Raw genomic sequence first — 18868 nt, forward strand, 5'->3', positions numbered from 1 at the left:
TACTGCAGGAGTTTGTAAACAGATGTTTTGATATAGTTTTGCTGTTGTTAAACATGGCCACCCTAGGGCTGTGACAGTAGAGAGTTTTTCTTACCATGGTGAAAAAGTAACGCATCATCACGGATTTGCGGTTTACCACCAGTAATATCTGCTGTCTTGCGTTCAACATACAGGTCTAATTCTGCCTGTTTACTGTTGCACAGCAGCCTTCACTGTTGATAGGCTAATACTTGTGATGTCTAACCAGTCAGTGATGTTGGCGGGACATTGAGCGTGGCCAGAGAGTCATGACCGCAGACAGAGGGGCTGCACCAGAGCCAAAGTAGTGTATTTTTTAATGGGTTTATTGTAATGGCACCAAGAAAAAAAGTAAAATAAAAAAAAAAACGTGATGACGTGACCCTGGTATTGCAGTGATGCAGTTATCGTCACAGCCTGAGGTCCCCCTATGACTTCAGTTCATCAAGAATTACACAGTTCTCTGATTCTTCGTCTACCCTTGTGGCATGTAAGAAAAGTATAGTAAGTATTAGTAAGTATAAGTATTCTTCACAAATTGAGTAAAAGATATCCTAATGGTCATTTTGTGGGTAAAGTACTCCTTTAACCAGCACACAAACATATATGTGTTGTGTCGTGTGTCTGTGTGTACCTTTGATTTTTGAGAGAAGCCACTGAGATGGACAATAAGCTATCTATCTATCTATCTATCTATCTATCTATCTGAAGGTTGCCTGCCAACCTCACACTGACATGACTGCAGAAGCTACTGCAATTGGCTGCTGTTTGCCAAGAAATAGTTACAGCCTGTCACTCCTGATAAACCAAAAACTGTCATGTTTACATGGAACTATTCCTTTCATCAAGTTACAAATATTACATCATGAGATGATGTAAAATGCTGTCTTGTGTAAATGTGTACCTGGTTAGATGAGTTTTTTGTGGTAGACAGATCTGCATAGGGGACAGGAGGGTCTGCTCTCTATAGAAAAGGACTCAAAGGCCTCTAGACAGCACTGATGGAAGACATGGGAACAGGACAGAAGCATGGTGCATCTACGTTGTTGATGGCTGGATGTGCCTGCTTCTGTTGGGAGGCTCGGGCTGCACAATGCAGTCAGGCAGATGGGGCAGTCCCAGACGCCTCTGTGGATAACCTGTTGAGTCAGAAACAATAGAAGTTCTCTGACTTCTCTATGTTATGTAATTTTGTGTATAATTTTTGCAATTGATAAGGCTGTAATGACAGTGACTTTATCCCTGTCACTGCTACGTCATTTTAAAAAATTCTCAACTAAAGTCTGTTGTCGACTACCTGACAGGTTTGATCACACACGAAGTGACAACATGTTTATCAGTGATCCTTATAAAAACAAAGCAACACACGCACAGCTTCAATGATTAACCAGAGACAGCTTCCTGTATTTAGGGGTTAACGTGCCCAGCCGTTAAATGTTTCATAACGAGCTGCACTCCGCTTTATAGAGTTTGCACCCGTGGAAAAGGTGCAAGGCATGTGTTGAAAGCACATTCACTGTTTGCTACTCCATGTCAAGGCTGAGCCACTCCTGCCTTGTGCTCAACCTTTTCACACCAGATAAAGAAGAAAAAAAAAACAGACATCTTCTTTGCACACACCCCGCCCCCTCTATGGAAAATGGTACTGGCTGCAATGAAAGCTAACAATGGAGCCTTATGGAACAGCAAATCTTAATGTCTTTTCAATTCCTCCACAGCAGTCGAGGCGATGAAAAGCCTGCCGTGCATTATCAGACTGGCTCATGTTTTTTGTAAACACAGAGGATTATTAGTCTACCCACTGCCATTCATTTGATAAAGTGAATGATCACCTCTGGAGAGGTGTACTTTCTATACTGCAGCTGTGATGCTGTCGTCCCCATGCAAGCGTTAACATGTCAAGGGAAAGGCAAGGCTGGGAGAAGAAGACTGGGATTAGATATTTTTACGGGCCTTGTTTAATGATAGAAGTGGCTCCTGTGTTCAGCACAGCGTGTCTCGTTCCTGACCTGGCTCTGTATTCGGTCCCAGTCGCTCTCCTGAGGCTCGGAGACGTGTTTTCTCTCCAGCTGCTGGAACACTCGTCTGCTTGATGACAGGGAGCGGTTGATATCACTCAGAAAAGCCTCCGTGTCGGTGTGACAGTATCGGACAAAGCTGTCATTCAACTCCTGCAACTAATTAGAAAAACCATTTTAGTGGCACAAAGGAGGCATGTTTCATTCAGATACACAATAGAGTCGTGTTTTCGGCGAAGGCTAATTGTTTGTGTGTATTGTAATGGCTGAGGCACGCTGACAGGGTGCAGTTGTTAAACAGCCAGATCAATACAGTCACGTCTCCCACTAACATGGAGAATTAATGGAAACCAGTAAAAAGAGGAAGACGGTGCTGGGAAACGTGGAAACACACAAATCTCTGACACCTTTTCCGTCTTCTACACTGACATAAACATGTCCTCTCCTCTGTCTTGTACACTATGAATTACTGCCATATTTCCGGACCACTTTATCCAGCAGACAGGGTCCTATATTTTGGGAGTGGGCAGGTGTTTCTTACCTGGACATAACTTACATCTAAGAGTGTTTCTGTCTTTTCCATAGCTACCATTAAGGCCATTTTTCTGGGAATTTGGGCATTTTGGCAAACTGGTGAGAGTATACATTACACAGGGTGTCTTCTTATGACCTAGGATATTTAAATTTGACGACTTCAAGAGTAGTCTCCACCATAATGTTCTCCCTGGCAGAGTGAAGAAGGCTTTAAAACAACATTTAGACATTTATGTTAAGGAAAAAAACAGCTTTATCCCCTAAACACCTTAGACATTTTAAAGACAATATATTTTTGTTGTCAGGTCATATTTTTATGAGAGGTGTTTGTATTGAGGAGTTGGATTCATAACCTCAGTCAGCACAGTTTCTAAGATGTGTTTTAAATGAAGTATCTCCATTTATTGAAGCACCATGTCACCTCTTTCACTCTCAGACTGACCGATTTTAAAGACTTCTTTCTATTGTCTGTCCTCCCAGAACTCATCTGTCTTCTACCATTTACAGCAGCTGTTGCTAGGCAACAATTAATGCCTGCATATGCATTTTTTTTTTAATCAGAAACATATTCAGTAGTCAAAGAATGGGCTATTTATATATACATAAGTTCCAACAGCACTATGCAACTGACCAATTAACATAAATGTCTGCATGTAATGTAGGCATCAACATCTTCAAACCATCTCCATGACAACTGAGCAAACTGCATCCACTGATGGGAGACCATGAGATGTGGGTGAAAGTTCTGGAAAAACCAACCAAGCAAGTGATCCTTGTGATAAGAATTGCTTTGTTAAACATTTTCACTGGTTCAATTACTGGATGTGATTCATGTTACATATTACTAAACAATAATGTAGGGCTCCAACCAATAAATTTATCTGCTGATTTTCAGTTAATCAATTGATTGACTGGTCTACAAATTATCAAAAAAAAGTGACAAATTAACACAAGAATTTCCTAAAGCTCAAGGTAACGTCTTCAAATTGATTGTTTTGTCTGAAGCCTGAAGTATAGTTAAAACAGTTCAAAAAAACAAGCAGCAATGTATCCATAGATCATAAAATCAAAAAATTCCGTACTATACAATAAAACTTAATAAAATGACTAGCAAAAATCTTAATTATAAATATTAGGTACAAAATGATCATAAAGTCATCATCAGTGCAGGTCACCATATGTGTGTCTCCATTAAATTAGACCGAATATGCCAGCTTGAAAAGGTGTGTTTTCAGACAGGGCAGAATTGCAATAATCAATACGGGATGTAAACGAAGAATAAACAAGGATAGCAGCACTCCGTAGTGTAAGTGATGGGCGAAGACGATTAATATTTCGTTGATGAAAGTATGCAGACCGAGTGCCATTGTTAAAAGTAGTGCACACCTGGATAAAAAGGCAGTTTTCACAGAAACCAATTCTTCTTTGCTTTAAAACGCCAGGCACTGGCAACTACTGTCTTAGAGCAGCGAAAATAATTGATATGATAGTTTAATGTTAGCCATTAGCAAGATGTCAGCAGTATTGGCAATATTTGGATAGGAACGTCCCACCCATGATAAGGTAGCATGTACAGCATGCAAAGCTTTAGTTTCAGGGTCAGTAGTCAACAGCTGTTCAATGTGCAGGTTCAGGTGACAGAGTCAGTATTATAGGAAGGCAAAGATGGTATTGAAACATTTCTAAACGTCACAGTTGAGAAGTTGTAATTCGGCAATGTCTGGCATTTTTGTGTAAAAAATTACTTAAGTTATCAAAACAGCTGCCAATAATTTGTCAACAAACAAATGCAGCTCTACACTACATCTGGGAAAACAAACTGCACCATGTTACTCCAGTAGCATTAGCCTCAGCACCTGTTTGCATACACGCACTTGTTCTCTCTGTCTGTGACACACCTACACACACATACAACAACAAACCCCATCCTTTAGCCCGTCATAGTGACATTAGAATTGCTTTACAGCAAGGCTTTTATCACTAATTAAACAACTGCTGACCACTAGGACGAAGGCTTTTATGAGCCGGGCTGACTTTTCGACAATCAAGGCAAACAGTACAGCCTGTGGTGAACTTTGCCTTGCTCTACAGGAGATGCGGACAGGAGAGGACACAGAGAGGGAAGAGGAGGTGGAGCGCAGAGGTGTTATCTCACAGCAATCCATCTAGATGTCGGTAGTGTCCCCCTTAATGTGTTGACTCAAGGTCGGACCTCAGAGGTGAGTAAAAATTGAAAGCTGGGCATCAGGATCAGCTGATAACATTTCTGAAATTGACCCGATATGTGGGAGTTTTTTTTTTTTCTTTCCAAGGAACACCTGTGGCTTCGTGGTACAAAGATGCTTTATGGCCTCCTGCTATCACAAGTAAAACTGAAAGAATAGGTTTTTCCGTCTCGCACAGGTTCCAGCCCAGCACTAACACGCCTGTTTGCATTACAGTCAGCTAAGCAAATAAGTCTTCCCCTTGAAAATCAAGTCAATCAGACCTGTCAGCGCTGTGTTGCGCAGCTCACGGCTCTTGAAGATCATCCTCAGTGTGACAAAAGATATGAGACAATCTCATGACCACCCACAACCACTGAATCACACAACTTGAATGTAAAGTGTCTGACAGCGTCTATGACTCCATGTGGACCCGGACATGGCCTAATGTGTGAGAACAGAGTTAATCGGTTCGGTAAATGCAGAGTCTTTGTTTACGTGACATGTTAAGGCATGGTTTATAGGCGAGATGACAGAGACTGACAGGGGGATGGGTAGGACACTCCGACCCTTGCAACACATTATGAGTGTGGCCCTCACACATTTGTCACTTGTGCTTAATCAGCCTCTTTGAAGCGCAGGAGCACTCTGCGTGATTACAACACTCCACGTGGAAATAAACAGGGCCTGTTCTTAAAGACATTGGACATAGAGTGCATCTGTTGAAGCTATGACTATTTCTAAGCAGGGTTATTAGATGAATTTGTACAAGGAATTTCCTGCATCCCTGAATAAGTGGTGTTTGGTTGAAAGAAATGGTGACCGGTCTCGTCTTTGGTCATCCAAGGCCTCAGTTGGGGGAGGTTCACTAGGTGGCAATGTTCCCTTTTCCTGTGAGCCACCATGAAGGCAACACAGCCTCGGAGTCAAACGACCCCTTCCACTGGCTGCTCTCTAGACCACCTTTAAATAATCCCTCCATCAAGTCCAGTCACTGCATGATTTATAGCTTTGAAATGGGACTAGTGAACAAAGCTTGAAATGACAACCTGCATCAGGAATCCAAGCGCCCTGGTCAACCTCACCTCTTCACCCATTCTCATCTAACCCAGTACCCTGCTACACACACACACACACACACACACACACACACACACCAGACATATATAGGTAGATGAAGGAATACCAGAACCCCAAACAGGAGACATAAGGCTTTTGTGTTGACCCTGGAATGTCCAGAATGTTTGACTAAAACACAAAACTCTCTCCAAATTAGTGGACAAACAGTGTATGATTCACAAAGCATCAAAGGAACTTGAGAGGGTGAGAGCAGGTGAAGGTGTGTGCGTGCGTGCGTGCGTGTGTATTTAGGTTAGCAGTGGGGTCAGTGAGTCCCTGAAACCCATGTCTCAACTCTCGAGATGTGATGTTCGTCACAGGCTTTGTTTGACCAACTAAACAGTCTCAAAACGTCACAGTAGAAAAAAAAAACAGAGACTTGAGGAGACAGATGATGGGCAGTGTGACCTTATGTGGTATGTTAAGTGTGATCCAAATAAGCATGATTAATCTATAAGACCTTGATGTGATGACTGCAGATTTGACGTCCAAACTCACCTTCGCTTCAAAGAATTTCCGTCGTAGTTGTTTGTCCTTTGGGCAAATGGATTTTCTCAATTTTCTGTATCTTTTTCGAGCAGCATAGCCTCGCCAGCATGCTTGAATCCTACGCACATGCATGAACACACAAAACATATTCAAAAAGTCACTCAAAACTGTCTCAAAAATGTATTGATTGCTATTTTTATGTGAAGCTATGAGCTTCTTGGTAGTGCCAATCAATTCCTTGAAAATAAAATGACGTTATTTGTCACATGTAAAACCTAAACCAAGCTACAACAGCAAGTGTGACTCAGTGTATCCCAATGTAGATTGCCATCTACAGTACATAGATAGCTTGGGTACAAGCAACATACATTTTATAAATAGAAATTTTTTGCATGTGCAACTATGATCCAGTCAATTTGATCATGCCTCCAGTGTTTAAAGGAAACTTTGGTATTTTCTAACCTGTACTCTATTTCCCATGTTTTTGTGTCTAAGTGACTAATGGAGATGACAATTTTTGAAATTGGTCCAGTACCACTGGTCCAGAGACCACTGTAGCTGCAGCAGTAAAACAGGCTGCTATGTAACCCCTATGGGCAATCGTGCATCTTCAATTTATGGGTACTGAAAGTGACTGTTTTTGCCACTGACAGGCTCATACTCTTTTTATATGAGTCTGACAACATTATGTAAAAGACCCTGCAGAGAAATTAAACGTTTTTCCTTACCTTTCCCTCTTTGTTCGTGTGTGCAACCAAGTCTTGCTCAAGGAGAAATCTTGTTCTGAAATCCTGCAGACCTTTCCACATTGTCAAAATCTGCTAAATATATTTAGTCATGATGAAGAAAATCTTTTAGATAACACTAAGCTAGGCTTTCTGTACTCCAACACAAGAAACTCTTCCCAGCACTCCTCTGTCCAACTCTTACTAACGTTTCCTTCGATGTTTATTCTGCAACAAGTCATGAGATTTCAGAACGGGACATATCCTTGTACGAGACATGGTCACAATAATGAGCAGACAAGTGATGAGTCAGGAAAAACATTTCATTTCGCTGTCGGGTTCTTTCCATAATGATGCCAGACACTTCTAGTAACAATCTGAGCCTGTCAGTGGCAAAAAAGTACTTTTAATGGACATAAATTGACGGTGCACAATTGCCCGCAGGGATTACATTGCAGCCTGTTTCGCCGCTGCAGTCTTTCTCAATACTGGACCAATTGCAAAAACAGTTGTCTCCATTAGTCACTTATGGTCTGTGTCCACATAGTGTTTTTCTACAGCAGAAAAGTGGTGGCAGGGTGCTATGGAGCACTTCATCCCAGCGCTTTTTTTAATGACATGCTCTGCATGGGTATGTTTCTATGACAACAATATCTTGACACTAACATAAGCTAGGTAGCTAACTTGATGCTACATTACAGAGGGTTGACTACACAGTCAACATTAAGTTTACTAAGTGAATGGTGATAAAAGCACAACACTCATGAACAACATCCAGTGTTTCCCGGCCGATCTGCTCCCAAAAATGAGCTTTTCTGTCACTTATGTGACTGTAGACGGTAACCTAGCTAAAGAAGTGACAGTGACATCACTAGCACCTATCTAAAAAGAGAGACTTTCAACTAGAAGCGCTTGGAGCAAGCACACAAAAAAGGCGGAGCGCTCTGAAAAAAGACGCTGGGTACAGCACTTTTTTTTCTAGGCAACCGCATGTGGCCGCATGTACTCTTTCCTCATTGGGAACAACTGACAAAAGACGTTGGCGCTGAGAAAAAAAAATGCTATGAGGACACAGGCCTTGAAAAATACCTTGGTTCTATTTAACGTAAAGCAGATTGACTTCACTCATGCGAAAATGTGCCAAAAAAAAACAAACAAAACAATTATTAAATATTTTACAGCCATTGAATTGTTTCAAGTATGGGGTAATGAGTATATTTAATGCATAAAACAAATTTTAGCATTGGGGGGTGTTTCTTCCTTTGGTGCTAGATGAGAGATGTTGTTTTGCCAAAGTCACTTGATAAGATAGTGTGATGAATTCTTTTTGTGCCTCAGTGTGAACAGGGGTGTTCTATACAATTATTGAAACACAAAGTATTTCATGTATTTTTTTCCCAAATTAATTTAGAGCACGTACTTGGTGGCAGACTGGTGTCTGAAGAGGCGAGCTGCATCGTGAATCACCCGTGTCTCATACTGCTCCTTTCTGCACATTGGGCAGCACTTCCTCCCAGAAAACCTCTCAAAGGCTTGCAAACATGCTCTATGAAAAACATGAGAGCAAGACAACAACACCTAAAAAGAAAAAAAAATGACAAAATGATTTAGTATATGTGAAATGAATGCAATAAAAAAGAATAAACATATAAAGCTATCTTGCAGTTAACAGATTTCATAGATTGACTGACTATATGGGTTGAAATGTCCCCAGAGGACACTGCTGAATGTGTATTGGTTTTCAGGTTTTCTTAAAGTGCTTAGAAAAAGCTCTTATACAGTATACAGTCTGTGCACATGCTGTGTGTGTGTGTGTGAGCCTTAAGCCATGTTAAATCTGTGTGTATTCATGCACGTATGTGAATGTGTGTATCTGCCTTTAAGTGTTATTTGCTGAGAGGATAGAGGGAGTCAGCAGGACCCCCAGTGGGCTGGCTGGGACCTGGACTATAGTCTCTTCTACCTGTGAGAGCGACTCTTTTATCGCCTGAAAGGAGACAGCCACAGCTATGGGGCTTGGCACACAAACCAGTTTACTCAGATCTCTAGAGGGCAGGGGGGAGGCGTATTGATTTCCCATTGTTTTTGGCCTGACCAACACACTCCATCACCAGTGAAAGGGCCCCCTGCAGTGTACAATTTCCAGGAGCTCGACAAGCCATTAGACCACTGAGAAATTTCACCTCTCACAATGCTTTAAGGGTACATGCTACAGTTTATGGACACACACACAATATAGAAATGGAATGAAAGAGTAATAGAAAGCAGAGGAACATGTTTCTTTTAAATCATGTCCTGTTGTAAAATATTTCCAGTTTTAATATGATATAAACTGGACAGAGAAGCGACTATTTCAGTCCACACATCTGACATCACATCACACAACTGCTGCTGTAAGCATTTTTAATTGTCATATTAATGCGTGAATGCAACACAAGACTGCGGCACACAAACGCATTGTTACAATATGAAGGCTTGCAGGAAAATGCCAAATCAACAAAGATTCCCTCCTGTCACTTTCCCTTGTTAGCAGGCTCTAATTAACTTTTTTTTCCCTCCCTGAGTCAAACTAATATTTACACGTGCATCTATGGCAACTGTGCTTTGTGAGGCCGCCTATTCTAGTCCTGCATTCTTGAGGAGATTGGCATCTTAAAAGGGGATCGGAAAGGTGTAAAAGACTGAATGACCCTCACAGTAACACACTGATTGCTACATCATCACGTCACAGTTGAGTTCCAAGGCAGTATGGGTAAATTTGTACAGTTGTCTACACAGATTAGAACATACAGGAACTGCAGGGGGAGGTGGTGGTTGGGGGTGGCTTTGTGTGTGTGTGTGTGCCCATGTGTGTATACGGAAACACAGGTTTCCCTGAGGACAGACAGAACATTGGAAACATGTAAGAAGAAAGAGGTCTCTCACAGAGTATTAAAAGTAGCTACTGTGTTGGGGGAATACCTGAGGATGAAGGCGAAACTCCTCCCTGCATACTGCACAGGGCTGAGCTGAGTCCCCCTGCTGAACAGACCTCGCCTTGACCTGAGTCCATTCGTCCTCTGTCAGTCTCCCTGCAGGGGAGGCCACCAAACCCAACTTCTGAGCTAAAAGAAACACAAAAAAATATATATATTCATAAGTCACATAAATAAAGCCTCTCCAAAAATGTGTGTTCCTTTTACCTAATGTTAAAGGAGGTGGAGCAGAATCAAGCACATATTCCCTGTCGTCTTGGTGATCCTGTGCCCGCAGTGTCCTTTCCTCCACTCTTTTTCTAGGTGCTTTTCTTCTGCATCTCAGCAAAGGGTCCGAAAGTGGGAAATCTGGATGCAGCAGGCTGCGTGTGATGTGATCTTGAAAGGCAACTGAGGTGATCACCAACTTGTTGCTGGCTTTAGATGCCAGACCCTGTAAAATATGATATAAAAGCTCATCACTGTATTTACATAAAGTGCTGCACAGTAGCAAATAGTATTAGTATTTATCTCCGACCAGGATAAGCAATAAATACAAATAAATGCATCCTGAACCATACTGTCTAGACACAATAATAGCAAAATGGAAGAATAAATCACCGCACGGCCAAATGGAAAATGCTCTAATTGCCAAAGATAATTCACTAATGCAGCAACGAGTGTGTCAAAGAAATTACTTTTTAAAACCGACACAAAAAGCTGGCTTCTGCTTTCACTAAAAGATAGTAAGTCTAACCTCAGTTTACTCATAAATTAGAGAGTACGTTGGTTGTTCTCAATGTAAGCGGAACCGTGTGGAGCTCAGTGCACACAGGTGTTTGCTAATTAAGCTAGCAGGTGCCAAACAGACAACCCAACTTCGAATTTTTAGTTTCAAATATGACGTCGAACAAAGTCTAAAGCTTAAATATAGGTAAAAGAGAAAACCCTGACGATGTATGCGACATTGTTTTTATTTTAATACGTAAACGAATTAATAAAATGGGCTGAAAATAAGCTAAAATCCAAACCTTGCGCATTGCCATCCTATCAGTGAAGTGTTTCAGTGGTTACCAGGTAACCAGTCAAGGCCCGCCTCCTCTCCATGCCAGAGCATCATCGCTGGCTCTGATTGGCTGAGATGAAACCTGGCTGTATATTCAAATAGTTGTGGAATGTAACTAAGTGCATTTACTCAAGTACTGTACATGATTATATTTTTCTTTCATTTCTTTAATTTTCTAAATTTAATTTACACGAAACAAAACATTGGAATGGGGATACACGTTGTTATGCTGCTTGTTAATGTCAATATCAGGTTTCTGTCAGATCAGTTTTTTTCAATTTACAGTAGCTAGTTTAAGTGCATAAAACTCAAGACTGACAAGATGAACACATCTGCAAGCAGTTATAACATAAAAGCAGGAGTAAGACACACTGTTGGTAAAATATAAGCCTAAAACTCAGTGTGTGCTTCATAACCAGTAACTAGGGTGCACTGGGACCCATCGTAGCTACCTTATGCCACTGGATATCTTGTATAATTTTCTCATATATTGAAAATAAAAATCTGCAAGGAGAGAAAAAACAAGAGAGTATCAACACCGCAAACTTCCATTCCTTTCTTTGTCCAAGGAAAAAGTAGAAGGAATGGTCATGATGACAGTGGCAGTGTTCGGGGAGCCAGACTTGGGTGTCAGTTCTACTGGAGTCAATGGGGTGGGCACAGCAAATTACACTTAAACCCATCATATCTTTGTTCTTTCAATTTTGACTGAATAATTCTTTCACCAAATTCAAAAACACACATTGCATGATGTTGACCTGACATATTCTATTTAAATATGCATGTTTGTTTCCCTTGTCATTGGTCTCCAAACAGATCAGGGCTCAGTCCAGCAGCTGCATCTCAGAATCTGCTGGACAGAGCCATGATGATGGGTATAAGAGTGATTTGCAGATCCTGCCCCATTGACTCCAATAGGACTGACACCAAAGTATGGTTCCTTGAGCGTTGTGACTGTTCCTTCTGCAATATTTTCCTTGTCTTTGCCTCCCTCCCTTTTTAACCAGGGTCCTAGGAATTCCAGGGGGTCCCAAAAATGGGGAATAGTTTATTTAATTATTCAATTCACTATAGAAGTAAGCCTTATAATAATAATAATAACGACTTTATTTGTAGAGCACAAAGTCCAAAAGTGTAGGTTGTGGCTGCAAATACATACACCCATACACACGATATGTCTATCAACTGTTAGGAAAGGGAAAACTGTAAAATTAAGTTTTCAGACGAGATATAAGGATGTGAACAGAGTCGGCTGATCTGATGCTCAGTGGGAGGCTGCTCCAAAGCTGAGGACCAAGAACTGGAAAGGCTCGATCACTCTTTGTCTTTAACCTGGCGTCTGAAACAGTTAGAAGACCCAGGCCAGCAGACCTGAGGGGCCTGGGTGGAGTGTATGGTGTGAGAAGCTCTGGTGCCAGATCATTAAGAGCCTTGTATGTGATTAACAGAACTTTAAAGGAACATGTGAGTAAGAGTCATAAGAGTGGCTATTTTGATTGTAGGATACACTTACTTCACGGTTAGAAGAATTAAAAACTGGAATTCTTAATCATACCTAACAACCAAAATCTTTTCAGATAGAGGTCCCTGAGGCGAAATCTTATCATATGTAGGTCCGTCACCATAAAGTGTATCAATATAGGGATCCTTGGCATTAAAAAGGTTGAGAACCACTAAATAAACCATTAAAAACACTTAATTACAATTACAAGTTTGAGATATTTGTACTGTTTACGACTTACTTCATACTGTTACTCCACTGTTATTCAGAGAGCTATATTGCACCTTTTACCTCACAACATTTACCTGACAGCTAGTTGCTAGTTACTTTGCACATAAATAATTTAGATTGTAGATTAGTTTATATGATATTATTGTTGATAAGATTAGTTGTTGATTAAATTAACCAACAGAATAAATAAATCTTTAATTTTGTTACCTTATTCATCCATCAGTGATAATAATCAAACAATCAAACAACATTCTGCTGCATAATAAACACTTTTATTTCTGATGTGTGAGTTAGATGCAACCTTTTAACTGTAATGAAGTATTTTTTACACAGGTGTTCTGCTATTTTTATTTAAGTAAAGGATCTGAATATGTCCTCCACCACCGCTGGTAGTTTTACATTGACAAAGTTTTCGAGGTTTATCCCCTTCTATCACCATACGAAGACAATTTTGCTCTTTGAAAACTATGTGCTGTGTCTCAGTCTCACTAATGATTATTTTATTGTCAGGGAGTTGTCAGTGAATAGTTGGAACCTGACCAAAGGAGGTTAGTCTATGTGTCTAGGTGACTCACCAAGCTGTCGTCAGAGCAGGCACTGAACAAAGCTAAGCTGCTCATACCTGTGCTGTGAGCTAAGGGATCCCTCCCAGGTCACCCTTACATGGAAAACCATACACACAAACACACAGTCCAAACCGTCTCTTTTTGTGAGCCTGATGAAAAGTTTGCTTTATTTCTCACACACAGCGCGGGGGTGTGGGACTTTTAAAATGCTTTGCAGCCTTGATTGACTTTGATGTGTTCAGTCAGAATCGGTGAAAACAGATGGCCGAGGAGAGGGCTAACGGTGAGGCCTGTCAATCCAGGGAGTCCTCTAAGAAAACAAAGTGAAGACCTGGCTCTGGGAGAGGAGGAAACCCCTGAGCTTCTCAAGAGGCTGCTGCATTCTTGAGATTAGGGCAAGAAAAACGCAGACCACTGCTGTTAATGCCCCAGACAAAGGCGTGGAACAATTTATTAGTTAAGAATTCAAGCTCAGAGCTCAATCAAAGGCCTGTCGTCCACAATGCCAGACTTTGGGCTTTGGGTTTGTTGTTTTAAGTAAATAATCATGCTTAAAAGATATGGCAAAGATGGGGCTCAAGTCCCCCATAAAGCCTGCATTCTTCCAACTGTCATCAGAATGGATTTCTGTGTGCGCTTTTATTTTCAACAAGTACATTGTTTGTCTTTTTCTTTATGAATACCATTTTAAAGAGCTTTTTATTTAACTTTCTTCCCCCTGGACCTCTTTACCTGATCTGTGGTATTTTTGAAAAGACAACTCACCTTGACGTGCAAAGAGCTGATGACTTAAGCGAAAGGTTGAAAAAAAAAGAAGGGGAAAAAAAGCTGTGTGTAGAAACTGCTTTGCAAATTTGTACCGACAACAGGTTGAAAAGGAACAGGCAGTTCCTTAGTGCTCATAGACATTCTGCGGCGCTGAGACAAGAGCTGCCAAGACGTTAAACTAAATCACTGTAGAAAGTCAAAAGAGGCACCTGTGGAAAACATCATGTCAGACTAACATGACAGTAATCAATACTTTAGTAAATAACAGACGTGGGACCAAGTCATTGTTTTGTACGTCACAAGCAAGTCCCAAGTCAAACTTTGACTTTTGAGCCCTAAACAAGTCATAATGAACTCTTTGTCAAATGTTATGCCATTTTAACAACAGAGTAAGTAATATTGGGTTTACAAAAATCATGGATGCTTTTTAAAATTCATATTTATTTGTTAAAACAAGTTTGTTGCAGAGTTTGGCTACATAGCTGTTGAGGTAATGTTAGTTTAGCAATAGCTCTCTTACTGTACTCACTGTATTTTGGACACTTGCTTGCATAGGCTACTTTATATTTGTTTCAAAACACACAGTGGTTATTCTCTATTTTTTTTTAGCAATCTGTCATGGGTAAGGTAGAATTACTTTATAAAATGTGCGACCTCAAACACTGTATGGCCATTTAAGATATTTCTTTATACTTATTGAGCGTTATCACAATAAAAAAAAAACACCCTAAAAAATAGTATTTTGACAATACAGGCTCTCCTGTATTGTGCTTCCAGTCTCAAAATCCTCTCCACCGGCCATGTTGATAAGCCACAGGTGCACATTGGAAACTCACTGTGATATCTCTCAAATGAATACAGTAGATGCTTCCTGGATGGTCAAAAGAGGAAAAATGAGGGGAAAATGATGACACTGATATATATTTCGTATGTGACCTGGATTTTTTTATTTAAATACTGTACATCAAAAGGTCAAGTGTCTGAAATGCTGTGATGTCCGAAATACAGTGAATCTAAGTTAATTAGTAAGTAATTACCGTTCTTTGTGCATCCGTAATTTTCAATGCATTTTTTGTTGACCACCACATAGTTTTTGTACATAAATGAAATGATCTTTGGTATCTCTTTTTTTTTTTTTTTTTCAAACTGCTGCTCAGTGAGATAATGTTTGTTCTTCATGGTCCTCTGCTGCAACTTGATTGGATGCTGTTGGACTGGTTCAAACAAAGTGGAGCATTAATGTTTGTTGATTCAGGAAATGAGTGGACATGAATTAGTTTGTGGTATACATTTAAATAACATACTTTTTATTCTTTGTGCTAAGGGGAAAGGTGTCCAGCTCGTTCTCACTCCCAACTTGTCAAATACCGCCGCTTTGTCAGTGATTTTGGGATCGGATATTGATGTATAGGCACCAAGGGTGTAAATATAGACAGTGCAGGCAGTGGTGGGGTTGGGGGTGCATGGAGAGAGTGGGCCCTCCAGCAATGCATTGAATGGAGAATGAGCCCTTAAGAGTGACTGCCATCTTGACAATATGCCTGTGTTCAAAGAAGAACTCTCATTAAATAAAAAATGTGCAGTCAATAGCATCTATATCTATCTATCATCTATTTGCCTTATATACAGATATACAATGAAGATCGCTGGGTAATATGTATGTTGATGTCATCCTATGTCAAGTCTCTGATTATGTGACAAGACGAGATGTGCACAATGGCGTGCACTGGGGCCCATCTTAACTACTTTACGCCACTGATTGGCAACCTTTCGTGGCATCTGCCATTTCTGATGCCTCTGGCCACAGCTGAATTTGTTAAATATCACTGCTCTGTCAGCGATCTTTGCGTAAAACACCAACACACCAAGACACTCTTCACGGCGGTATGACACACACCGAACAGCAGCTATTTTGATGGCGAAGGCAACTACCACAGGATTAAGAGCAAGAAAGATGGATGGGTCAAGCAAACATCAAACTTTCATGCGGGAACCCACTGTTTGTTTCCCGAGTGAAACTAAAGTTATTATAATAACAGCATACTGTGCTAGTATGCATAGCATGATACAGTAGTAACATATGTCACATTATTAAGAACTGTACTTATTGTAAGCCAAACCATGATGTTCTTTTTCTACACCTGACTATGTGATTTTGTTGTCTAACCTAAGGAGATCAACATAAAAACAAAGTGTTTCACCCACGTAGTAAGTTTATTCTAAAAAAGACTATATGCATGAAATGAGCAAAAACTACATTTCCTGTGAAAACCAAAATGTATTTTTAAAACACACAATGCATGGAACAAGTGTCAATTGAGACGCCGTCTGTGAACGTCCAAAATGAATGCAGCAGGGTACTTTGGGCATCATATTTTGATGTTATGGTCCAATGACGGCAATATTTGGCAAGTTGGGGTGAGAACAGGTTGCAGTATTAGTATAGTATATTCAGGTCAATGGGTTCAAGTCTGAATGAAGTCATGAGTCGTCACTGTTAGAGTTGAGTTGTAAGTCTTTTTTTAATTCGTTAAGTCAAGTCTAAAGTGAGCAAATTTGTGACTTGAGTCTGACTTGAGTCCAAGTCATGTGACCCGAGTCCACACTTCTGGTAAATAAAACATCTGAGTGAATGCACAACACTCCCATGATACTGAGTCGGTTCATACTCATAAAACAGGTCTGCATCCATACATCATACACTGTGATATATTGCATTGTTGTCAAATGAGTAATTGCTGTGAGATATAGATGAGAGAGGGCAGCCCATAATGGTTAATTAACAATTATGTCAGCCAGTGAGATGACCAGGAGACCAATCACTTTGATAGGAGACAGTGGAGGGGGACAGAAATCAAATTATTTTATGACTTGACCCATAATGCTTCCTTAACATGACTTTAATCACTCCATGGTGGATAGGAGTCCCCCATGGCTATCTGGGAGTGAACCAGTCAGGAGTGGAGGACGGCGAGGCTTTACTATTTGCTGTTGTCTCCTGCGTCATTGCTGAGTAAGTAAGCTATAAAAGAACACAGCCATCATTACAGCCGTTTGGTTGCTTTTCAGAGAGATGGAGCTCCTAATGATTAGACATGTCCTTTGTAAATGAAATACAAATCACCCCAGGCTTTTGGTTTTACTTCATTTACTAAGTGCTACATTACCTCATACTTTGGACCTAACAATGGATTTCCTATAAATCTCCGGGTAGTTGAAATGATGAAGGGGCTCACATATCACGAAATGTGCCAGTGCTTATTAGCACTTGAGAAGTTATTGATCGGGCATTTTGATTAATATCCACTGGGGGGCTACGGTGGCATTCAGAGGCCCGTGGAGGCCTGCTGTGAAACTGGCTGGGACTTCTCCCTCTCACTTACCTCCAGTTTGTGCTGACTGCCAGCCTGAGCTCTGGCGAGACGACAGCCACTGCAGCGTCCCGATGCCAGGAATAAAAGGAACTCACCCTCTATTTCCCAATTCTTCATCATTATTCAGACATAAACATATTGAAAGCAGGAGAATGGCTATAGAGAGTTTACTTATTAGATACAGCGTAGTGTATGGGTCAGCACCAGAGAAGGAAAATTGTTAGATAATTAGCAATTTTGTGCATTATGGCCTAAAACCACCCTCAAATCTTATGAGATACATTTTCAGTTAAGATATTAATTCATATACAGGCCAGACACTAATTACACAGGAGCAGCGAGTTCCAGTTGAAAGCCAACTTTCCGGTTTTCACATAATGCAGTTAATAATGATAATATGGCAGATTTACTGCTTGAAATTCCTGGTAGTTTCTGAAATGCTGAGTCCTTGATTTCAGGCAGTGGTAGACAAAAGCTGGCTTTTCATTTCTAGTCTGCAACCATTGATTTAGTCGGCTGAAATGACGACTGTCACTAAAAGATTTTATCAGCAGTACCCATGGGTGTATAAAGAAAATTGGATACAATATTGGAGGTGGGATCCTGTTCATTACTATGAAAGCTGCTCAGTGGAGCATGAAGCCAAAAGTTTCCGCATCGTGGGGCCCATTGGAGACTTTGCAGGCTGAGCGGCTAACTTCTGCCAGCTAACTTTTGGATTTGCCCTTCGCTAACTTGAATGGGGATAAAATGATTAAATCCTGTGGCTCTTCTAGACCTCTGAAATGGTATTTTATGGGGGCTGTTACCCTCAAAAAAGTTCATCCACTTATTTACAGACATCTCTTTCACCAAGTAAGTCAATGGGAAAAAGTCTTTTTGGGCCTAATGGCATCATGTGGCAGGCCTGGAAGCTGAAGTTACATGGTTTGGTCACTATGCCATATTGGCTTCAAAACCCTGTGCTCTTCCTGGGGGCCTGGCGGTACCTAGCTATCAAACATTAAACTAACATTAGCACCATGAGTTGGTTGCAAGGGGTTATTGCCATGGATGTATAAAGAGAGCTAATTACAGCATTCGAGGCGGGGCATCATGTAGCCCATTTTGCAGGCTTAGTGGCTTACTGCTGCTAGCCAAGTGGCTAACTTTTGGTTTAGCCCTTCGCTAACTTGAGTGGGGATAAAATAATTTAATCCCATGGTTCCTTAAGACTTCTGAAATGTTATCAGAGCAAATGAATCAAATCCCAATAGCGAAACAAATAATTTCACTGGGATTGTGGTGCTCAGAAAACTTCA

General features: G+C 40.7%; 1 protein-coding gene across 1 annotated transcript; it reads right to left on the reverse strand.

Annotated features, from left to right (window-relative positions):
* Positions 1-926: 926 nt before the first annotated feature.
* rnf32 (ring finger protein 32) lies at positions 927-14995 on the reverse strand. Its single transcript, XM_078163023.1, has 7 exons — positions 14946-14995; positions 10290-10543; positions 10069-10211; positions 8528-8685; positions 6392-6500; positions 2028-2195; positions 927-1157 (listed from the first exon to the last, which is right to left on the reverse strand). Exons 1-7 carry the CDS (start codon positions 14993-14995, stop codon positions 927-929), a joined length of 1113 nt encoding a protein of 370 aa, XP_078019149.1.
* Between the last annotated feature and the right edge of the window lie 3873 nt (positions 14996-18868).

Source organism: Epinephelus lanceolatus, chromosome 20, assembly GCF_041903045.1.
Source record: "Epinephelus lanceolatus isolate andai-2023 chromosome 20, ASM4190304v1, whole genome shotgun sequence".
In the NCBI taxonomy this organism is placed as follows: Eukaryota; Metazoa; Chordata; class Actinopteri; order Perciformes; family Serranidae; genus Epinephelus; species Epinephelus lanceolatus.